The sequence below is a fragment of the Cajanus cajan genome, chromosome 6, assembly GCF_000230855.2.
Source record: "Cajanus cajan strain Asha chromosome 6, NIPB_CcT2T_4, whole genome shotgun sequence".
Classification (NCBI taxonomy): domain Eukaryota; kingdom Viridiplantae; phylum Streptophyta; class Magnoliopsida; order Fabales; family Fabaceae; genus Cajanus; species Cajanus cajan.
This window is the reverse complement of record NC_138522.1, coordinates 62409599-62434256: the sequence shown is the minus strand read 5'-3', so window position 1 is coordinate 62434256 and position 24658 is coordinate 62409599. Positions and strand designations below refer to the sequence as shown.

At 28.5% G+C, this 24658-nt stretch overlaps 3 protein-coding genes across 5 annotated transcripts; 2 read left to right on the top strand and 1 right to left on the bottom strand.

Annotated features, from left to right (window-relative positions):
- Nucleotides 1-4168: 4168 nt before the first annotated feature.
- LOC109796918 (alcohol dehydrogenase class-3) lies at nucleotides 4169-8432 on the bottom strand. Its single transcript, XM_020356778.3, has 9 exons — nucleotides 8277-8432; nucleotides 8050-8186; nucleotides 7917-7963; nucleotides 6989-7314; nucleotides 5901-5983; nucleotides 5736-5811; nucleotides 4822-4979; nucleotides 4571-4732; nucleotides 4169-4480 (listed from the first exon to the last, which is right to left on the bottom strand). The coding sequence occupies exons 1-9, from the start codon at nucleotides 8308-8310 to the stop codon at nucleotides 4364-4366; spliced, it is 1140 nt and encodes a 379-aa protein (XP_020212367.1). The 5' UTR covers nucleotides 8311-8432; the 3' UTR covers nucleotides 4169-4363.
- Nucleotides 8433-9820: 1388 nt separating this feature from the next.
- LOC109797349 (protein RTF1 homolog) lies at nucleotides 9821-12809 on the top strand. 3 transcript variants are annotated; one of them, XM_083059280.1, is made up of 3 exons: nucleotides 9821-10171; nucleotides 10498-12452; nucleotides 12542-12809. In XM_083059280.1, the coding sequence occupies exon 2, from the start codon at nucleotides 10535-10537 to the stop codon at nucleotides 12422-12424; it is 1890 nt and encodes a 629-aa protein (XP_082915406.1). In that variant the 5' UTR covers nucleotides 9821-10171; nucleotides 10498-10534; the 3' UTR covers nucleotides 12425-12452; nucleotides 12542-12809. The 3 variants fall into 3 exon arrangements, with proteins under 3 accessions (XP_082915406.1, XP_020212949.1, XP_020212948.1); XM_020357360.3 differs by having other exon boundaries at nucleotides 10498-12469; XM_020357359.3 differs by having other exon boundaries at nucleotides 9823-10171; nucleotides 10498-12809.
- An 8155-nt stretch (nucleotides 12810-20964) lies between these two features.
- LOC109797871 (uncharacterized) lies at nucleotides 20965-21733 on the top strand. Its single transcript, XM_020358023.3, has 2 exons — nucleotides 20965-21152; nucleotides 21293-21733. Exons 1-2 carry the CDS (start codon nucleotides 21067-21069, stop codon nucleotides 21522-21524), a joined length of 318 nt encoding a protein of 105 aa, XP_020213612.1. The 5' UTR covers nucleotides 20965-21066; the 3' UTR covers nucleotides 21525-21733.
- The last annotated feature ends 2925 nt before the right edge of the window (nucleotides 21734-24658 follow it).

The following is a 24658-nucleotide window of genomic DNA, read 5'->3' as shown; positions in this document are numbered from 1 at the left end:
TTCAATAGAAGCTCTAGTGGGAGCTTGACTTTTCTAAAGGCCCAAAAAATTAACATCCGAACACCACTTCTAAATAGTAGAGAGCTTATGTCAATAGATAAGCTCTTAAAAGCCCTTCTAGAATGCATCCAAAGAAGCCCATATTCTATTCTGTTTTTTCTTGTGGTACCACGTCTTCTTGTTTCCTTTTTGTTTTATGACAAAAAAATAAAATGTGTCCTTACATAGGGCTGAGTCATGAGTCGGTACCACGTCATATATAAAACCTATTTCAATGACACTTCACCTATATTTTGCTTCAAGCATTCAGAGGTGTAAGTGAGTACGAGTAATCTACAAATTCAAACTAACTAAAATCAATCCAATACGTTTGGATTGGTGTTTTTTAATATTCAAGGTTAGATTAGATTTGACTCGACCAAAATTTAATACTATACGAATTAGGTAACAATTTTTTTACTCGTGATCTGATCAGACCTGATCATATAGAATAAAAGAAATAATAATAAGTTAATATTTGGATGATAACTTATTTAGGATAATACTTTGTTACTTTTCCTCATTATCAAGTTGTGTATTAAGATTAATGGTATTGTAACAAGAGTTAATCAATAATACACTGCTAGTGTAAAGTTTTTTTATACTAGCAACCAATCAGATCTTTTAATAATACTAGTGTAAAATTTTTTTATACTAACAGTGTATAGATGATTAACTCTTGTAACAATACAACATATTTTTTTAAAATTTTATTTTGTATTAATGTTGATTGTTTGAGTTGATAATAATGTAACAAATAATGTAACAAATCAACAAATTTATTTTAGAATTTAATTTGTATCAATATTTGTTTTATAGGTTGATAACATTACATTTGCAAAAAGATATATCAAATAATTTACATCAATTATGAAATATTTAAATTTGTACAAAAAATAAATTAATTTAAATATAACAAATGGGTTGGGTTGGATTTAAAAATAAAATGCACAAATCCTACCCAACCTATTAATTCTTGTTTGAATTGAGTAACAAATTCATCTAAACTCAACCTAACTTGACATGCTTAGTGCTTACACCCCCTACATTCATATGCATCTTATTATACCCTTAGCATGGGGTGATTTCAAAACTATAAAATAAACAAGCAAGTCTTATAAATAAGGAGACATTTGTTCATGATTAAATGACTTCCTTCAAATACCAATTGGAATTGGTGCAAGTGATGAGGAACTCACATCGCTTAACCACTTTAATCTTGATTCTTGTAAATGCAAAAAACTCAAATTGGAAAGGAATGTCCACCTATTTGATGTCTATCAAACTTTAGAGAAGGATTGTCTCATATTCAATAAAAAATACTCCTTAATAATGAAAAAAAAATTACTTCCTTCAAATGCTCTGATTTATAAACAAGTTAATATCCATTTTTTTATTTTCTTCTTTTATAAGTATTTAATTTTTTTATCCAAACAGATTTTTTTAATTTTGAATAATGTCTTTGTAAGTTGAAGTAAGTTTGAAAATTATTATTATTATTATGACAAGATGGTGTATGAGAGTTGGGTTAAAAATATTTTAATTTGTTTATCCCAGAATGTGGATTGAGTTTTTAGCGGTAACCATTAAAATTTTTTTTTAAGTATTTTGAGAGAGTGGTGGAAATCTCTTCTTTAGTTTCATTCTTATTTTATTTTATTGGCAAGAACCTACTATCAAATTTGCTCGATACTTCTGATGTACAATATGGTGAATTTCTTGTTTTTCATTCTCTTGGATTGTGCTTTTTCGTTGTTTTTGCATTGTGTTTTGAAGCACATCAAATTTACTCCCACGACGTTTTAACGTGAAATAACAGCAAAGATCATTTGAAAAACATTTTTTCGTTAAAAGATGTTATAGGCCTTTTTACATTTAAAAATCAAATCTGAAAAAAAAAAATGAGTTTCATTTTAGACTAATCTAAATAAAGTTTGAATAAAAATTATTTTTACCAATGTGTATTATCTGAAATGATTTGATTTTAGATTTAGTAGATGGATCACTAGTACTTATCTTCATAGATAAAGATGCACAGTGGGATTACAATTGGTATCTTCGTCCGGGGTTCAAATTCAATAATTAAAACCAGTTTAATCAGACATTACTTTAGTTTAATCAGACATTACTTTGTCAATAAGAGAACAGCTTCTACTTTATTCAAGTGGATGTCATTATATTACATAGACACACTTGGCTATGTCTAATCCGAAATAAAGGTGAATTGCCACTTTGATAACATGTTTGAACTATAAGTGAAATAAATAAATAAAAATTTAAAAATTCTATTTGTTTGGAAAAGTTAAAAACTGAATAGAAATAACTGAATTATTTTAAAAACTTCTATATTAATTAAAATAAATAAACTTAACTAAAAATGTAAACAGTTTACCACATTTTTAAATACTTTATTGGTTACATATTTACTTTTTATAAAAAAAGATCAAATGCAATAAAGATTTCTCCCCACGTTAAGGGGAATTATTTTTTACACATTATTAAAAAAACTTATTTCTTATTTCTCTTTTCAAATAAACATTTGAAAACATCAAAAGAAAGATTGATATTTCCGTCCTATCTATATTCTCCCCTTTTTCTTCCTCTCTCTTTAACAAAGACAAATCCCCATTTTCTTCCTCCTTTATTTACACAAACAAACAAAAACAAATATCATTTGATTAGCATTCTCATTTTCAAAACGATTTTGAGAAGATACCAAAGAGGAAAAAGAAGTTTAAATATGTTTTTAATTCTTCAAATTTAGTATAAATTTATTTTTGGTCTCTCAAATTTAAAATTATTATTTGTAGTCCTTATAATTTCAAAAAATCTTATTTTAGTCTTTATATTCAAATTTTATTTTATGTTTCCATTAGTGAAAATATCACATTAAATTTAGTTGATATTGCATAACCGTCTTAATTTATCACTTTTATATGTTATTGATGACTTGGAAGACTAAAATAAGATTTTTAAAAATTATAGGACTAAAATAATAATTTTAAATTTGAGAGATCAAAAATAAAATTATTTTAAATTTGATAACTAAAAACATATTTAAGCCAAAAAAAAATTATTTGGTAATAAATTAAGCATTCCACTTTAGTTGGGTGGCGGACTCATCGGCAAACAAACATATATTTGATATTTTTTAAGAAAACTAACATGTTAGTATTATTTATTCGATTTAAATATAAAATAAAAACGTGACCTTCCACCTAATACAAGTTGGATCTTAGGAATAATACTAATAATAATAATAATAATAATTGCAGTACTTATCATTAAATAATAATTCCAATAAAAATAATTACTTCCTCCAAATCATAACTTTTTATATTTAACCTTTTTACATACTTAATGAAAATTATATTTAAACCAAAAATATTTAATGTAAGTATGTTAAATTAAAATACCATCATTTAATATCTTATGAACAGGAATAATAGTTAAATAAGAATATATAAAAAAAATTTGTTAATATTATTTGGAATATGTAAAATATCAAACAGTAAACATAAAAATTAATTAATTATGGTGTGGAGTACTTATAAATATAAGTAGTCCCAATTCCCACCCCCAATTTCTTTCTGAACCTGAATTTTAGTTTTGGCATCTATCCTCATACAAGGGAGTGTGAATATGGATAATAATGTATGAAAAACCGAAGAAGCATTGTCCAACACAAACGAAATCTGGTTGACGTTGCATAGGTGTCTGTTTAGTTAGTGGTTACCAATTGCCGGACGTAAAACGAATCTTCACTTTATCTTTTAGGGTGTGTTTCACATAGGAAAAAAAAGAAATAAGTGTGAAATAGAGGGGAGAAAAATAAAGAGAAAGGAAAAGAGATATGTGAGTAAAAATAAATAAGAAATAAAGTAAAAAATTTGATTATTTGATTGAAGAAAAATAAATGAAATATAATATTACATATATTTAATAAGATAGAAAAAAGAAAAAATAAAAAGTTACGAGTTCCACACTTCGCTGTCACATTTCTTTTGTACCAAAAGAATGGTGATTTTTATTTCTTAGCTATTTCATTGCTCACTAGTCACTCCCCTATTTCACTGTTATTTCAACGATACCAAACGAAGCGTTAAAGTTAAACATAATACCATAGTCATAACTCAAAAGGATGCTCAAGTTTCCATTGCAAAGGCCTTCTGATCACAAGCTGGCAAAAGATCCGTAAGATAACATCCATATTATAGACCAAAATGATCTTACTTACAAACTATAGCCACTCGAGATTTATTTAAATTAAAGCAACCCAAAACATCCATTCTTCACGAAACAAGCAAGGCTGACAAAGATCAACTCATTCTTGTGTTGAAAGCACACAACGTAGACAACCCCCTTCATGCAAAAGATCGAAAGCCTTGTTGATCTCAGAAAGTGTCAAAGTGTGGGTAATGTACTCATCAACCTTGATTTCCTGCAAATAAAGGACACAATGTAGACTCAAATATCCATTCTTTCCAACAATGCTGAATTAATGCACAGAACACTCTTGAAAAACAATTACCTTCTTCAAGTACTTGTCTACAAGCCAAGGCACCTGTGACCTGCTCTTGAAGCCACCAAAAGCTGTTCCTTTCCAGACACGTCCACTTACCAACTGGAAAGGACGAGTTGATATTTCCTGCCCCGATGCTGCAACACCCACAATAACTGATGTCCCCCAGCCCTGCAAATTATCAAAAGAATATTTCACGTGTGCTACCATCATGGTGTGATATTTGAAAATTGAGTTAATGTGGCAGAAGCAGCATTCACCTTGTGGCAGCATTCCAAAGCAGCTCTCATCACGGAAACATTTCCGATGCACTCAAAGCTATAGTCAACTCCACCATCTGTGCCATCAATTATGACCTGCTGAATTGGTTTATCATGTTCATTTGGATTTATAAACTCAGTGACTCCAAAGTTTTTTGCTGCAAGGTAAAATAGCAAAAGAGGACGAGTCAATAAAAGAAAAAGTAATTATTATTGGAAAGAATCTCTTCTGTAGTGCTAGTGCACTAGCACTAAAAAACCAAAACTGAGAAAACCACAAATAGAAAATTGCTCATAGCAAGACAATATGTGTTAGGAACCAAGAATTCTAAAGAGAAAAAAGAAGAAAGATTTTATTTCTTGATTACAAAAGAACACAAAATAGGAGAGGCAACTTTTTCCAAGGGTTACCCTTCACAAAGGATTTCTCCTTTCACAAAGAGCTAATGCTCAATTTACAAATGAACGACTATCCTCCCCTCTACCAAGTTATTTTCTATTTATAGATATGATGCACATGGCCCATGATATCCTTCTAACCAATAACTACTCTAATTCCCTTTACTCTATTTATCCCATCAGTATGCTTGTACCTATATAGGTCATAGCAGTTATGGCACAGGAAAAACAATAGAGGAAGAAATGAAATAAATGTATACCAAAAGTACAAACATATTAAGATCTTATTAAAGCAATGTTATTCTTCGGCCAGTATAATTCTTTAAAAGGGACATCTTCCTTTTATCAAACAGCTATGTCAAAAAATTTATCAGACTGTCAAAAGCCAGATGATAATCAATACATGAAGAAACATTAATTAAACACAACTAAAAAAATGAGAAACGTGGCAACAAATCACTTCACAATGTTAAAGACATACTGTCAAGGTTAGGTCAACTAAATTTGTGATGTACCTATATCAAACTTCTTGCTGTCAATATCTATGCCAATAATCCGGGATGCACCAGCAGCTTTTGCACCCTCTGCAACCTGTCAAGTATAAATTACAAATCATAATAGCAGCCCAAAAACAGGCAAAAATATTAACACCTACAAACAATTTAACTTCAGAAACTTACAGCAAGCCCAACAGTTCCAAGGCCAAAAACAGCGACAATTGACCCTGACTCCACTTTTGCAGTGTTCCAGACAGCTCCAAGGCCTAAAAAATGGGGGGAAAATAGATATCACAACTTCATAATAATAAGTGAACTTGGTATTGGAAGCACACAAGACAAAACGTTTTTTAGCATTAAGAAAGAAAGAAGGGGGGGAAAAGTTCTGTAAACTAACATTTTTTATCTTTCACAAAGCAAGTTAATTGAAACTCTCAAAAAAAAAAAAATGCAGCATCACCGATAGACTTGTTATCAAACTTAAAAGGTTTAATTATTGTTTTGATACCTATAGTTTCATAAACTTTACATTTTAGTCCTTATAGTTAGAAAAGCTCCTTTATAATCTCTATGCATATCATTTTTGTTTCCTTTTAGTCTTAGTTGTCTATTGACTATTGTTATAGGAATTAAAAGGTAAATTTATGAAACTATAAAGACTAAAAATGGAAAAAAAAAAAAAAAAAGAGTATGTAAAGATGCTAAAATGGAATGTTTTAATGTTTTATAGGGATTAAGAAGTCGAGTTTATGAAACTATAGGGATCAAAAAGGCATTTAAATCAATTTAAAATAATGATATGCAATAACCATGAGCTATCAGTACATCAAACTCCAAATTCAAACAAATGAGGTTAGAGTTATTTGGATAAACTTATTTATACGCACTTCTATGAGAAGAAAATAAGAAGACAAAAATGAAACAAGTTTCTTTATATGTAAGTTAAAAAAAATAGAGAAGCCAATACTAAGTGTTTCTACAAATAACTTTTTTATAAACTAATTTCAGCTTTTAGAGAAACTTATTTTATTTTTTATTTTTATTTTCTCCTATTGTAAGTAGGTGTAGAAAAGTTTATCTAAACATAATAGAAAACACGGATGATGATGTAATTTGTAAAACACAAGAGTCTAATACGGTATATGTAACATCATTGCCCAAACTCCGAACACATTTCATGAATTCATTAGACAGCATGCTCAGAAAGGATAAGACACATTCCATACAACTTGAAAAATCTTGACAGCATTTTCGAAAAGGAGAATGCTCACCAGTTGAAACACCACATCCAAGAAGACAAACCTTCTCCAAAGGAGCTCTAGGGTCAATCTTAGCTACACTAACATCATGAACAACAGTGTATTCACTGAAAGTGGAGGTCCCCATGAAATGATATATGGGCTTTCCATTAATTGAGAACCGACTCTTGCGATCATTGAGCATGACCCCAACTCCAGTGGCAGCCCGAACCTTGGCACAGAGGTTCGTCTTCCCTGACTTGCAAGTTTTGCACTCCCCACACTCAGCCTGGTAACAAGGAATGACATGATCCCCAGGCTTAACCTCAGTAACACCTTCTCCAACACTCTCCACAATCCTGCACCAAAAATGCATAAACCCTGAAACCCCTATTTATCTTAAGAAGCACCAACCCTTCCATTTGTTTCACCTATCCGCATCCGATTCTTCACCAATTCATATCAGTGATGTATCCAAGCATTTAAAAAAATTATGAAAATCTTTCCCGATATCATACTCTTGGATACTCGTACCATTGAAGTATCCAAACCTTAAAAAAAATTATGAAAAGACATTACAGGTACATGAGACATATAAATATGTACAATATAAAAACATGGAAACATTACCCTTGATGAACCAAAAATTGGAAATTGCTCTCTTTATAGATGGTATTACTATTAATCTTACTCGTAAATAATAGGAAGTAATTTATGATGGCATAGTTTAAAATTATTTTTGCTTTTACTAATGTACAATAAATATGTTCTTAATTTGGATTTTGATCAAAACTACATTTATACATTTATTATATTTTCTGAATAGTTATATATATATTTTAATTTTTTAAAATACAAATTCGCGTATCATATACGTGTATCATAGCCCCTTCCCCATCGACAACAATCAAGCATGCTAAAATCACATAACGTTGCATCTGAAAAAATATTGATGTACTACCCTGCAGCTTCATGGCCGAGAATACAGGGGAAGAGACCTTCGGGATCCTGCAAAGTGCAAAGCAAGAAGGATTGTTACATTGCGCGTTCAAAAGAAGGAAAGGCGAATGAATCGATTAAGAAAAGAGAGGAACCTTGCCGCCCCAGGTGTAAGCATCGGTGTGACAGAGAGCGGTGTAGAGGATTTGGACTCGGACCTCGCCGGCCTGAGGCGGAGCCACCTGAACGTCTTCGATGGTTAAGGGCTTGTTGGGTTCCCAGGCCACCGCAGCTTCATGAAAAGGTTAGGGTTTGTTTGTTTAATGGAATTCGGATCTGCGATAAGAATTAAGAACATGCAGAAGAAAGAGAGTAACAGTACCTTTGCAGGTAATGACTTGACCTTGAGTCGCCATTGAAATCAGATGAGAGTTGAGACCGCTCCACTCAACACCACAGCTATCACTCACCTATCCCCACTCCTCTATCTTATATACTTCCAATAATCTTACCGTATTAGACTAAGACATTACTAAAAATAATCTGCTTAATTATTAAATAACTCTTGTAATTATTTTTGTTGTTCATGCTTTTTTATGTTTACTATTTAATTTAAATAAAAATGCATTTTTAATTTTGAAATTTTATTTTTTAATGATTGATCTTTATCGCACAAATTTGAGTTGCTTTAATCTTTTAAAATAATAATTAATTTCAATTTTAAGATATTATTTTAAATTATATTTTAATTAATTTAAGATTTAAATTTTATTTTATTAAATTTATTTATATAAAAATTATTAAAAATAATTAGAGTTCAAATCAAAGTGTCACAAAATAACTAAAAAAATTTAAGTAATTTAATTTCATGTTAACTTTCAGTTATTTATAAAATATATTTTTTACATAATTTTTCTTATATTCATATTCTTTTTTTAATTCAAATGTCAAATGAATTTCATGATTTTTATATAGGTAGATCTAATAGTATAAGTTTCACATTTTTAAAAATTATCAATATTTTAAAATCATTAAATCAATCTAAATATAAAAGATAATTGATCAAAATGAATATTTTAATAAAAATGACTAAAATAAATTAAAAATAATATAAAGTATCAAAAGTATAATTTAATTAATAAAATAAAATATTATTATTTTATTTAAATATATTAAATAGAATAAAATTAAATTTTCATTTCACTATTCATAAATGAATGAATTGTGATTTGTTATTTTAAGGTATAAATAATGTTTCATGTATAATAAAAATTGTATGATGTTTTTTTATCATATAAATTATCTAAAGAATTCCATTATTTAGACAATTATTATCATGTTTAAATATATTTTAATTTATGTAAAATGAATATTTTTATTTTATTTTGATATTATACTTTTTTCTTTTCCTTTTATCCCCTGAAATTTGAAATTATTGACTTTAATCTTTATTATCATGTAATTACTAGTATTTTAACTTGTGTATTATACATGTTAAATATTTATTATATATAATTAAAATTTAAAATAAATATTATATTTAAATATTTACATTATATTTAAATTATAAATAATTTTTAAACATGTAATTATATTTTATATTTAAGATTAATAATTTATTTTATGTTACAAGATCATATTTAATTGTGTTATAATTTATTTTAAAATATTAAAATTTAATTCATAAACAAATATGATAAATAAATAAAATTAATTAAGTAATAAAAAATTATCAATTTTAAGTTTATCTATAACCGATAATGATATCATATCAACAGATAATATTTTTAATTTTTTTTATATATTATATGTTATATATTTAGATTAAAATAGTTGTTAAAAATTTGAATAATAATTTTAAAATTTAAAAGAATATAAATAAATAAAATAATTTTACAAAAAGTAAAATTTATTCATTTTATAAAAATTAAAAACAATACTTACAAAATTAAAAGATATATATATTTTACTAAAAGTAAAACTAAAATCCACTTATTTTAGATAAATTAAAAATATATTTAATTTTTTTAAAATTATTTATATTAAAAAATTGTGAAATGAGATTGATTTGAGAGGTAGAAAAATAAGAAAAAAGCAAAACGATGCGTTTGAAAGCGGAAGATATAAAAGGCGGGAGCAGGTTACTTGCTTGGTGTTGGGATACGAATGGCGGTGCTGTTGCTTAGGGTTGTACATGCACCGCTCTGAACGCTCTCTCCGCTCAACGATTCAACACTATATCCAAAGAGATTCTGCTCCTTTCGTTTTCTTCTCACCGTTAGTTCTCTCTCACTTTTCTCCTAATTCAATTCACGCTTTGCTTTCCATTGCTCTAATCATATTCGTGTCACATTGCTTTGCTTTTATTTATTTCATTATTTTTTTCAAATGACTATTGCCGATGTGACTGTTTTCGAGTGCGCTTCAACTTTCATTATTGTATTTCAATGTAGTTTATTGGGAAAAATAGAGGTTGCAGCCTGAGTTATTGAGTGAATGCCAAGTTTGCATTGAATGTTTTTGTGTTAATGTAAGGTGGATGCTTTGATCAACTTTTGTTGTATGGATTAGATGGGTGATTATTCCTTGTGCTGTGTAAGCAGGGTAGATTTGGATTGAAGGCTGAAGTGAAATAGAGTTATGGCGGATTTGGAAAATTTACTTTTGGAGGCAGCAGGGAGAACCCGACACTCTCATCCGCCTTCAAGAGGACATGATCATTGTCGGAGTGACTCTGGAGGGGATGATTCAGATGACGAGCATAATTATTCGGGCCGAAAGCCCCCTGGCTCGCAAGTTCCCCTAAAGAAGAGATTTGATTCGGAAAGAGATGATGGGGAGGGAAGTCAGGAAGGAGGGGATGATGATATTGGTGATAGCAGTGATGAATCTGATATTGGTGATGATCTTTATAAGAATGAAGATGACAGGCGTAAGCTTTCTGAGATGACTGAACTTCAGAGGGAGATGATATTGTCAAACAGGGCTACCAGGAAAAATGATAAAGATTTATTGGGGAAGTTAGCCTCAAAGCGGGAGAAGGGAAATACAACTTTAGTCGGGAAACTGACTACACCTCACCAGTCATCTCGTGTGCGTTCATCAGCCAGGTCAACAGCCAAGGATGGTGCTTTGAATGAATTGCGTGCGAAAAGATTAAAGCAGCAAGATTCAGAAACAAACCGCAGGATAAGTGAGGCATCTAGAAGTTCAGGGGCTAGGCATGTTTCACCGAAGCGCAAACCTTTCCCTTCAACAATTCCTGGTAGCTCAAGTGATAGTGAAAGTAGGTCCGACAGTGATGATGATGGGTCAAGTGGAGATGACAGAATTATTGACAGTGATGATGACAGGATAATGTTAGGATCTGAAGGGCTTTCATTTGAGGATATAAAAGAAATCACCATTCGCAGATCAAAACTTGCAAAATGGTTTATGGAGCCCTTTTTTGAGGAGTTAATTGTTGGTTGTTTTGTGAGAGTTGGCATTGGTAGATCAAAGTCAGGGCCTATCTACAGGCTCTGCATGGTTAAAAATGTTGATGCCTCAGATCGTGATCGACAGTATAAATTAGAAAATAAAACCACGCACAAGTACTTAAATCTTGTCTGGGGAAATGAAACTTCTGCTGCAAGGTGGCAAATGGCTATGATTAGCGACTCTCCTCCACTCGAGGAGGAGTTCAAACAGTGGCTGAAGGAAGTAGAGCGAAGAGGTGGCAGGATGCCAACAAAGGAAGAAGTGGTAGATAAAAAAGAAGCTATACAAAAGATCAAATTATTTGTTTACTCAGCAGCTACTGTGAAGCAGATGTTACAAGAAAAAAAATCTACCAAATCAAGGCCACTAAATATTGCAGCTGAAAAGGATCGGTTAAGGACAGAATTGGATATAGCACTTAGTAAGCATAAAGAAGCCGAAGCAAATAGGATCACGAAAAGATTGCAAGAATTAGAGGAATCTCGGAAAACTAGGGAGAAGGATGCCAGGGCTTTGAAGCTTGCTGAGATGAACAGAAAGAACAGGTTTGAGAACTTCAAAAATGCTTCTGAATTGAAGCCAAATATTGGTTTGAAAGCAGGAGAGGTAGGTCATGATCCCTTTTCAAGGAGATGGACTAGATCAAGGAACTATTATGCTGCAGAATCAGCTGAAGAGGCTGCAGCTGAAAAAAATAGTGCTGACGAGGCTGTGGCTGATACAGGCATGGGAGCAGCTGAAACAGCGGAAGTTGGTATGGTGGCTACTGCTGTGGCTTTGGAAGCTGCTGCAGGTGCTGGAAAGTTGGTAGACACAAGTGCTCCGGTAGATCAAGGGACAGAGTCAAATATGCTGCATAATTTTGAGCTGCCAATATCATTAGCTATTCTCCAAAACTTTGGTGGAGCCCAAGGAGTTCGGGCAGGATTTATGGCACAAAAACAAAGAATAGAAACAACCATTGGATTCCAAGTCCTGGAAAATGATGGAGCGAGGCATGCGCTGACATTAACAGTTAGTGATTACAAGAGAAGAAGAGGGCTTCTTTGAAATCCGTTCAACTAACACCTTTCACCAGGTCTACTTTTTTAAAAGGTGAATTGTGCTTTTGAATTCTCTATAGTACTGTCGTGCCCGTTAATAACTAAATATCTAGCAATTTTTCAGGTGATCATCGAGTTTTCATTTCCTTTTACCTTCCCCAAAATTTAAAAGGAAAATGTTAAACCCAAGTGTTAATATGTTTATAAGATTCAATATTGGTTTTTACTTTTCACTGGATGCTTGGAAGAGAACTGGATAGTTGCACCGAAAGTCGGTTCCCGTGACAAAATATTATTAAAAGAAATATTTTGATTGTTTAGGTATACTCTGTACTCTGTTAAATGCACTTGACATGCTCCGGTTTAAGGATGTTATCAAAAACGTTATCAATGAGGTTCTCATTGGTTTATATATAGACATATATATATATATATATATATATATATATATATATATATATATATATATATATATATATATATATATTACCTTAACTTGTCTCTTTACTAGACTGTGATCAACATTTAAGTTTTACTACACGTCCCATAATATTTTAAAATGTGATTTTTTAGTTCAAATTGCATGAAATTCACTGCATAATTGTATTAATTGACTAGGAAATCAATGGGTAGTGGACTTAATGTTTTTCTAGCGTACCAGGAAGAACTGAAAAGCCCCCAAACTAAATAGGAATCCTACGGGAAAATAAAAAAGAAGAAATACCGATAATAAGGTCTTGTTATCTAAATATGTAGACGCTAATCTTCTCGAAGCATATGGCTAGTCCTTGTTTCACAAATGCTCGATTATTTTTTTCTCGTAGTAATAAACTTCAAAATCTATAATTAAAACTAATTTGATGATAAATTCAAATTATGTTAATGATTTAAAATCAATTTTATCAAAATTATATCTAACTCAAAACAAAAAGCATTATTTGTACTTCCAAGTTCTTGCTGCACGTCAAGTGACTATGTGAATTTGTGGACATGGAAGTAGGGATGTGAGCAATGTCAATAGGTACATTTGAGATTTGGAAATTATGCCTACTATGTTCAGTTAGGACGGGCCATGTTTGGTGGGCATATATTGGCCTCAAATTCGTAAGTCAAGACTTTAGTTTTTTGAGTTTTTTTTTATTCATAGAAATTACAATAATGATAATAAAGTTTAAATTTAAAATTCTGAATATATTATTTTAATTCTAATTCTAATAATTTTTTTAATTTAATTATGAGTTTTATCTAAATTTGTAAAACTCGTTCTGGGTTATCTTGAAGCATGTGTATGTTGAACCAAGGACTTTTGCACTTTTTTTTTACATGAAATCTAATGTAAATGTATGTAATCAACATGTGTCATTGGATTGAAATTTTATAAGATTATTTTAGCATAAAAAAGTTTAATGAATTTTTTAAAAAATATGTAAGAATATAATAATTTTTAACACTTTTTTTAAAGAACTTTTATAATCAAGATTTTATAATATAAATTTAATGAATTTATATCATAAGAATTTATAAGATTTGAATGAATTTTATAATATTTCAAAGGATAATGTGAATTTTTTTAAAAAAAATATATATAATTAATAAAATAGCAAAAATGATAAAGTTTGAATAAAAAAAGTAAAATTAATATAAAATTTTCAAATTTTCAATAAAAAATTAATTATAAGTTCATGTCTTTTTAATATAGTCATTCATTCATTGATTCTTTCTTGTTTTTGTTATTGAATTTGAATATGTATAAATTTATTATATTTATTAATCGGTATAGTTGTCAAATTTGACTCAACCTAAAGGGTTAGTTTGTTGGCCCACTAGGTTAGACTTTTTATTTTTAGGCTTGAAAAACATCGGGCTAATTTGAGAGAGATAAAAAGAAGATGAGATAGAGAGGAAAGGGACAGAGAAAGGAGGGCAAGAACATTAAGGTGAAAGAAAAAAGAAAAAAAGGAGAAATATAAGAAGAAAAAACATGAAAAACTTAAAGGTTTGGGTGAAATTGTTGGATAAGTGAATTATATATAAATTTTACTAAAAAAAGGTCTCACAAAATTTATCATTTAAAATAATCTATCGAAAACTCTGTATTTTTGAATACTCACAAAAAAATTTTAAATGAAAAATATTTTAATTGAATATCATCAAATTTTGATTTTCTCATAAAAAAAATCTCAATTGTCTTTAATTAAATATTACAAAACTTTTTAATATTAAAAAAAGTATTAATTGAATACTACACAATTTTTTTACAATAATTTAAAAAAAAAATTGAAATCTTAACCTACATTCTTAAGTATCTATTTGTTCAACAATATTTGTTTCATCACAAATTTGAGGGTCTTGTTGATTAATTAAAAATTATAGTACTAGACATGATTAATATATTTGTTTCATATTTGACTTACAATCGGATTATGGGGCAAATAAATCAAATTAAAAGGAATAGAATAAAGCTTCTACTTTTTATTCAATGAATTATCAGATAACTTTTTGTCCTAAATACAAAATGCTCAAGAGACAAAAATATTCACTACTGTCATCTTTATTGTTGCACCACCATACTTACCACCATTGTTGTTGACTGTTACCGTCATTGTTGTTGACCACCACCATGTCCCATATCACTCCAAATGACTACTATAGCCATCATCACCTATCATATTGCCCTCTATGTACCACCACCATTGTGTTCAATTCTACCACAGTTATTGTTGTTACCACTGCTAATGTCACTACCATTGCTCCATGAAAATAACTGATAAAAATTCACGAAGATAATTGATATTAAAAATGATATTATGATAAACTTAGCATTAGTTTGTGTAACATTATACCTTGAGTTATTTTCTTGTGGTTAGCTTAAGTTGAGAGATTGTCTTGAAAGAGAGAGAGAGTTGAAGACCTCCAGTTGATTGAATCTCTTCCTCTTTCTCTTAGGTTCTCAAGAGTCTTAGAGTGGTGTTATCGGGTGTTGATCACCGCTTCAAGTGTCTTGGAGCTCTAAATCATTGGTGATGGTGCGAAGATCCCAAATTCGTTTCCTTCCTTCTTCCTCTTGTCCTCTCTTGATAAGCTCGAAGTCAAGGTAAGAGAAATTAGGATTGATTATGAATGAGATGATTGAATTTCCTGTTGTTGGTTCTGATTATGTATGAGTGTATGTTGTAAATTTTGAAATTTTCGTGATGAAGGGGTGGGTTTTGAGTCTTCTTAAGGTGGCTGAGATGAATTTCATGTTTTGATTGAATCTGTGGTTGCATGTCATGTTTCTGTGGCTGAGTGTATGTTTTGATTTTGTGTGTGTGTGTGTGTGTGTGTGTGTGTGTGTGTGTGTGTGTGTGTGTGTGTGTGTGTGTGTGTGTGTGTGTGTGTGTGTGTGTGTGTGTGTGTGTGTGTGTGTGTGTGTGTGTGTGTGTGTGTGTGTGTGTGTGTGTGTGTGTGTGTGTGTGTGTCTGTGTCTGTGTCTGTGTCTGTGTCTGTGTCTGTGTGTGTGTGTGTGAGTGTGTGTGTGTGTGCGTGTGTGCGTGTGTGCGTGTGCGTGCGTGCGTGCGTGCGTGCGTGCGTGCGTGCGTGTGTGTGTGTGTGCGTGCGTGCGTGTGTGTGTGTGTGCGTGCGTGCGTGTGTGTGTGTGTGCGTGCGTGCGTGTGTGTGCGTCCGTGTGTGTGTGTGTGTGTGTGTGTGTGTGTGTGTGTGTGTGTGTGTGAATGATTAAGTTGCATGCATGAATTGAGGCATGGGCTAGGTGGATTTTTTGATTATTGAAGTGTTTTGCTAGGTTCATATACTTGAGCTTCAATTATACAAGTTTATGGGCTTGCTCACTCAGAATGTCCATGAGGGTAGGCATGGCAACAGGGCAGGGCGGGGTCGGATTTTACGTTATATAAAAATTAAATGTAGAATGATGATAATAAGCATTGGTGTGCTATGTTTGTGTAGTTAAAATGGTGATAAGCATCGATATACTATGTATGATTGATATATTATAAATTGCATGATTGGAGTCTTGATAAGCCTTGCTATGCAATTATTGAATGAATTATTGAACATTAATATGTTATATTTGGATGAGTTGTTAAGTATTGGCATGTTATATTTGAGTGGTATGATTTAATTTTTATATGCATCGACCTGAGGTAATGTATATAAAATATGTATATTGATGTGTTAATGCTAAGAATGTTATGAGCATTAAAATATGTTAATTGACTTAGTATTAAAGGAGATGATGTTCTTTAAGAAGTCGAAAATCTCATATCGAGTAGATGGGAAACTCTTAGAGTGAACTTTTTTGAATCCCTTCTAGATCCTTAGTTAATGTTGAGTAAAATATGGAATCAAGGGTTATCACCCTTAATTGATTACTAAAAAGATTGTGTGGTTCTTTGCAGATAGTTAGTGGGTTAACTCTATAAGTGACTTTGTAATACATACCAAGTTCTTGATACACCTATACCCAGTTATACTAGTCCTGATGATGGAATCAGACTTATCTAATGTAAGTGGAGACACCCGAAAAATCAAAGGAGGGATTGATATTCCATTTTAGATGTGGACCTAGTAGTCACGTATGGTGTGAAAGTGATTAATGATTCAGTAAGGTCAAGTCACTTAGACTACTCATGTGTATTAAGAGAGCTTCATTGGTGAATGTGTGATGACACGTTAGTTAAGGTGTATGCATATGATGTGTTATTGATTGTGTGATCATATGTATTGGATTATTAACTTATTGTGTGAAATGACTTGGTGTGAGTTCGACTACTTGGTGCATAACTTTCAAACATGTTGATGTTTAATTGATGGTTGTATGAGATGAATTATGAACGCCAATTTGATGGTTTACTTATTGATGAGTAGTATAGATTCAGTTTTCTATACTTGTATATTTTTTAAAAAATTGGCTTACCCATTGACTATGATGATCACACTTTTTGCAGGAGCAGGACAGGATTAACTGATACAGGCTTTTAGGAGATGTTGCAGGGCCATGTTAGCAATGTAGTCAAGGACTACTTTTTTGTTGGTTTGTATATAAATGTTGCTTGATCGACAAATTAGGTTTTCTACCATGTTTTACTAGATGACTGTACATGTATTGTATATATTTATAAAGTTATTTTTAATTACACTTGTATTTATATACATGCTATAATGTGCATATCCAAGTATTTTGAGTATAAAAATATTGAGTATGTTAGTAGTTTAGTTGCTAGTTAGTGAATCCATAAAGTGTAGCGGTCATAATGGATGTTGTTGTTCATTATTCACTAAATTTATACCTATATATAAAAGTGATTCCCTATTTTTGTGGCACAAATTTTAGATTGTTTTACCCTTAAATTTTTAAATAATAAATATAATATTAAAAATTAACAATTGTTACAAACCTAATATTACTGAAACTGAAACTTTAAGATTTGATAACTAGATACAATCTTAACTAATTCAACAAATGTTAGTAATTTTTAAATATCTTTAAATAAATATAGCAATACATAGTATCTCAACTCTATTAAAGATGTATGAAGTAAGTTGTTTAATAACTTAAGTATTTGACTTGTATTGTTATCCATGTATTGTATCCTATAGCTTAATATTATCAAAGTTTTGATCCTTCAAGGACTAATTAATATTTTGATAAGATAAATTTTAGAAGGCTACCCTTTATGAAAAATAAGGAGTACTAGTATTTTAGACCATGTAATAGTAATATACATGCATGTTTATTATATATAATTAATTAATATTTATAATAAATTATATATAATATTATATTTGAATATATGAATTTTATTTAAAATAAATATACATAAATCTTTTCAAACATATAAATTATATTTAGATTTTTGATAAATAATTTGTATTATAAAAAAATTATTTATTGATAATCTATTGTAAAATATTAATAGTTAATAAATAAATATATATGATAAATAAAAATTAAATTATATAAAAAATTACACAAATTCCTACAAACTGTCATATTAAAGAAAAAAAAATCTCTAAAAATATTCTCGTAATATAGAGGTTTGTCTTTAATATATAGAGTTGATTTTTTTTTTAAAAACAATTATAGTATTAAAACAAAATTAAGTAAAATATGGAATTGATATTCAATGGTACTAAAGATATTTTTTTGACAGTAACCACTCTTTAAGTTATTAAAAATACAAAAACTAATTTAAATTAAATAATACTATTCTTTAAAATAACAAAATAGTATAAATACCGAGATTTAAATTAGTAATTGAAGTTTACTTTAGTTTAGTATTTTCCGGAGGTATGAACCATTTTATAATATGTTGGTATTAGTTACACAAATATTTGTTAATTATTCTAGTGAAGATAAACAAATCGTACGCGCAACGCAACCTTGGAATATTTACATTCCAAATTTTATTAGTTTTTCTTTTTAATAACAGATAAATAACAGCAAAAACAAAGGAAAAAAAAAATTACAACAAGACTGATTGACAGACTCCTCAAGACAGCAAAAAAGAATTTTTTATATTGACTTTGAATAATCAAATTTTAAAAAACAGTGTTATTTACATGTAAGATTGCCCCACGCATTTTACATCAAAACTATTAAATTTCTGTAATAAATTAATTAGCATATTTAATTTCTTACTGTAAAGGTTATGTTGACCATTTTTATAGGAGATGACATTTTTTTTATTCATAAAAGTGTTTAAGTAAATTATAATTTTACTATCAAGAATTATAATTTTTTTAAGAAGTATAATATTACAAGTAAATAAGTAGATTGAAAAGTAAGAACAATATTAAAATTATTAAATTACTGTTTATAATATATTAAAAGTCATTTTTTTAAAAAAATACATACGTAATTACTTATTATATAAGATAATAAATATATTGTATAATTAAATTATAAATGTAAAAATATTTTAGTTATCTTAATTGAAAATATTATTCGTTATTTTAATTAACTTAAATGATATTATTTGTTAGCTATTCTAAAACTAAATTAACAGAGTTAGTAATAAGACTAAAAAAGAATGCCAAAACATATGTCAAAGATCTAAAATTGATAATTTTTTTACAAATATTAAAATAAGACAGGATGATATTTGCATGTAATTGAAACATATTTAAATCATTTATGAATTAAAACAAAATAATTAGGGTGTATATAGAAAACAAATTAAAATATTTTAAATTATAAAACTAAAAAATAGAGTTCATTCTAATGGACTAAATAAATATTTAATCCTTATTTTTTATTTTGTTAAGTAATATTTTCATTCAGCTATTTGAACCTTATTATTTAGTATAGTATTTAAACCCTTTTTTTATTTAGTTAAGTAATTTTTTTATTTAGCTATTTAAAGCTTTTTTTTACTTAAGTATTTAAACCATGTTTATTTATTTAATAAATTAATTTTTATTTAGCTATTTAAATCTTATTATTTTGTATTTAAACCTTCTTTTTTTTACTCAAGTATTTAAGCCTTGTTAAAATAACGTAATAAATTAATATTTAAACCTTTTTTCAAGTAATATTTTTATTTAGCTATTTAAACCTTATTATTTAGTATTGAAACCTTCTTTCTTTAAAACATTGTTTGAATAACGTATTAAATTAATATTTAAAGCTTATTTTTCTTATTTATTTAAGTATTATTTTTATATAGCTATTTAAACCTTATTATTTTGTATTGAAACCTTCTTTTTGTTTACTCTAGTATTTAAATATTGTCTGAATAACGTAATAAATTAATATTTAAATTTATTTTTTATTTGTTTAAGCGATTTTTTATTTAGCTATTTAAACCTTCTTTTTTTTATACTCAAATATTTAAACCTTGTTTGAATAACGTAATAAGTTAATATTTAAAATTTATTTTTTATTTACTTAGGTAATATTTTTATTTAGCTATTTAAACTTTCTTTTTTTAATCAAGTATTTAAACCTTGTTTGAATAACATAATAATTTATTATTTAAATATTATTTATTTAATTATTATTTGTATTTAGCTATTTAAAACTTATTATTTTTACTCAAGTATTTAAACATTGTTTGAATAACGTAATAAAATAATATTTAAAGCTTATTATTTTATTTATTTAATTATTTTTTATTTATCTACTTAAACCATTTTTTATTTAGTATTTAAACCTTCTTCTTTTTTTAACTCAAGTATTTAAACATTGTTTGAATAACCTAATAAATTAATATTCAAAGCTTATTTTTTTAATCAAGTATTGAAACCTTGTTTGAATAGCATAAAAGAAATCCATGATAAAACATATTTTAAGCGTTAATTAGTTAATTAAAAATCCTGTGTTGAATAAAATTAAAAACCCCATTAAAAAAAATAAAAGAAAAGTACTTTATTGATTGATACCAGTAGGGCAGTAGCAGTATTCTAGAGAGAAATATCCGACGAGGTGAAGCCGTAATAATGACTATGTTGAAAAAGGATGCTGACGTGGCATGATGTGATAGGCCCACCCATATCCGAATTATTTTCTCTGAAATGTCTTATATAAATATAAAGTCTTCTTATCCATCCTCTTATGCATTTTCTCTCCCAAAACACACTTGCATGTACCCAAAATTCCAATAATTTTATTTTGTTTCACCACACTTGTCAACTTCAACTCCATCCATGGCTAACTCAAACCTTAGAATCACCATTGAAAGAAACCCTTCTCAGTCACGCCTAGCTGAGTTGAACATCAAGTGCTGGCCCAAGTAAATCTTTTTTTATTTATTATTATTTATTTTTTATCATGACTAGAATTGAAGTTTTATCCGGATAGGTTTTAATTCTAATTAATGTGTAGGTTAGTTTGTTTATTTTCTTATGAAAAATGTGAATGGTGATGATGCAGGTGGGGTTGTTCTCCAGGGAAGTACCAATTGAAGTTTGATGCAGAAGAGACATGCTACTTGTTGAAAGGGAAGGTGAAGGCATACCCAAAAGGTTCATCAGAGTTTGTGGAGTTTGGAGCTGGAGATCTTGTGACAATTCCTAGAGGAATGAGTTGCACTTGGGATGTGTCTGTTGCAGTTGATAAGTACTACAAGTTTGAATCAAATTCTTCTTCATCATCATCATCGTGATGATAATAAGTTAGTGTTAATTATGGATGGAACTCTAGCATTCTCTGATTTTGATTATGATTTAGGTTAATTTGTTTTTGATAATGTTGTTGTTTGGTTTTGGTGGGAATTGAATATGGCTGACAGAAAGAGAGATATAATAATTATTTGAGTCAAAGAATGAGAAAACATATCAGTCAATGCATGTTGTGTTCAAACCAACCCCTCTATCTACGTGTTCAAATTTTAAAAACACTGCTTTTATTGTTCTTTTGACTGGTCAAGGATTCACATTTTTTATTTTTTCTATTTTTAATTTAATGATCTCAAGGGAATTCTTTCATTTTCTAAAGTGATTTTGACACCTCAATTTCTCATCTCAAAACCACTTTTCTTTTTCTTCTTTTCTTTCTTTGTGCTGTGAAAATGGAAACTCCCATTTTTCATGCATAACAACATTCCTAATTTTAATAGCATCAAGTGCTTGCCTTTTCTGTCCTCAAACTTTTTAATGTGTCTACGTTTGTTTCAATTCCAAATATTTAATAGGGTACGTTTTACTTTACGTGAAGATTAAGTTTTTGTAATCTTAAACTTATTTTCCTTAATGCTAATTAATTAACTGATTTAAGTTTATAGAATTTAAAAGCTAGTCAACTGTAAAACATTAAATTGCTATATTTTTAATATATAAATCAATACCAACTGTAAAATAATCTTGTTAGAAAATTGTTGTGTAAGATTATCAAAATAATGTCAAACAATTCGATAATTATAGTTTTTAATTTGTATTTTATAAGTTGTTGAATGAAATGTGTATAACTTGAGATAAGTAAATCTACCTCATTCTACCACTATCACCCATGTGTTTATACTAATTCATTTTGTGCATGTATAATACAACTAATAGTTTCTATTTCTTTTGTTAAAAACTTAAAAAATTTCTAAAAAGTAACAATCAATAAAACAAACATCTATGTAATATATTGAAAAAATGATATGGAATATTTATATTTAAACTAAGGATGACCTAATCTTGTTTTCTTTTTAATCGTTAAATACAAATATCTTATAGAATAATAATTATATGAAAATAATTAAAGGAATAAATATTTGGCATTTATAATTTTCTAGTTTAAAAAAAATATTTAAATATAGTGGAATATACCAGGAGAGGAGGACGTGCAGATGAGTACATGGTTTTTAGATATAGTATACAGAGAAAAGGACTTGCACATGGGCATTCATATTCTTTTATCTTTGGAATTTTTTTGTGTGCATCCTTTTCCTCGAATTCTTTTTATATTTATAAGGGTGAGTATCTTTTGTTTGAGCAGTTAAGTTATCATGCATTTGGATTCTTATATTTAGACGTTGCATCTTGTTTTACTCCCAAAAGCAGAACCAAATTTGTAATATATGTTGAAAAGATGTTACAAGTCATGCATGAGAAAATGAAATTTAACCAAAAGCTGACCACATTAAAGAGGCAAAAACCAATTCAAACTTTTCCTGTTTAGGAGAAAACAACTTCTGCTGTGCTCCCATGACATGCATCCATTCATCTTTCTATGTTTTCTTTAATACAATTTTTTAATATTCTTACAGCATTTATTTATTAATTCTTTAACTTATTTTGTTTGGTAAGTATTAGAAAAAAAATACAATTTCAGATAAAAAATGATTTACAGTGAAACATTTAAGATCAAAGTGATTTTTTTTTTTTAATTTCTGTTCTTCTTTCTCTCTCAATCTTCTTCTCCATCTCTCTCTTCTTTCTATATAGTTTAAAACATATAGATTTTCATAATCTTTACTTTGTAGTTGTTTAAAAATCTATATTTAAATTTCTAATCAGAATTTGATAATTTTGACACACATCATTAGTTTCAAATTATTGAATATTATTCGAATGTGATTTTCGAATATTTTTTTGAATTGGAGTTAAAAAAATTACCAAAAGTCCAAAATATTATTCTTAGTATCATCAAACTAACCAAAATCTCATTTTTAGTAAAAATTTAGTTGCAAAAATTGTACAAGCTAAAATTTATACTTAGAATATTATCTATAATATCTAAAATAATTTTTGAAAAATTTTAAACTATCTATATTTCTATATAAAATTATCAAATACTTAATGTTTATAATCAGTTTGAGTTCAATTTTCAGTGAGAAATTTATTTATAATTCTTGAGAATATTTCTAACGAATTATCTTAAAAAATTTAAAAGTGGTTCAATTTTAGTATTATAAAATACTTACTAAACTTATATTACTAAGTTTATTTTTTACTTTAGTGCAAATAGCACTTAAAATAATTTTAGAAAATTCTCAAAATATTTTATAGAATATATTTCATATTTAAAAATTAAAATGACATTCTTAATAATTAGACAAATTTCCTCACTTAAAAAATGAACTCAGACTTATAAGAAAGGTCATTATTAGAAGAAAAAAAAAACTGAAATCTCACGTCTATTATAAATAAAACAATTAAATTAAAAAATATATAAGTAAGGATAATCTCCATCTTACAAATTTACTTTGTAAGATTGAGTTAGTTAAATAATCTACTTAATAAGAGTCACAAGTATTTTTTATAATTTTGATACAAAAATATGGACATTTCCAAACAAAAATTTAAAATTACTCTTAATATTATAGTTTATATTCTAACGAGTAATTAAAGCTTCTCCAATTTTGCAACTTTATTACGGCTAAAATAGGATTCTAGTTAGTTTGATAAAACTAGGGGTATTTTGATAATATTTTGGGCTTTAGTCCATTTAAAAAAAAAAACAAAAACATATTCAAATAATACTCAATAATATGAAGCCAATTATTTAAAAAGAATTATCAAACAACCTTTAAAATTTAAATATAAATTAATTCATAAATAGAGATTGTTGGAGATTAATATATTATAAAGTGAAAGAATGAAGGAAAAATAAAAGGAGAGAAAGATGAAAAATGAAAATATTATAAACCATCTGATTAATCTGACTGTGATAAACTATATGTATGTCATCCTCCAATCACTACCAGATTACAACCCTTTTAACTTTATTCAGCAACCCAACTCTTACTTTCCTCCAAACATAATCTAAATTAATCACTCATGAGAGGGTTTTGAAGGAATATAAAATTAAAAG

Bases quoted from the DNA above. Each gene is read 5' to 3' on its own strand.
- LOC109796918 (XM_020356778.3), bottom strand. From the start codon at position 8,310: ATGGCGACTCAAGGTCAAGTCATTACCTGCAAAG. The intron at 7,964-8,049 runs GTTCCTCTCTTT...TGCACTTTGCAG, and splicing joins CTTACACCTGGGGCGGCAAG to GATCCCGAAGGTCTCTTCCC. The intron at 7,315-7,916 runs GTAGTACATCAA...TTTTTGGTGCAG, and splicing joins CTCGGCCATGAAGCTGCAGG to GATTGTGGAGAGTGTTGGAG.
- LOC109797349 (XM_083059280.1), top strand. From the start codon at position 10,535: ATGGCGGATTTGGAAAATTTACTTTTGGAGGCAGCAGGGAGAACCCGA.
- LOC109797871 (XM_020358023.3), top strand. From the start codon at position 21,067: ATGGCTAACTCAAACCTTAGAATCACCATTGAAAGAAACCCTTCTCAG. The intron at 21,153-21,292 runs GTAAATCTTTTT...GTGATGATGCAG, and splicing joins AACATCAAGTGCTGGCCCAA to GTGGGGTTGTTCTCCAGGGA.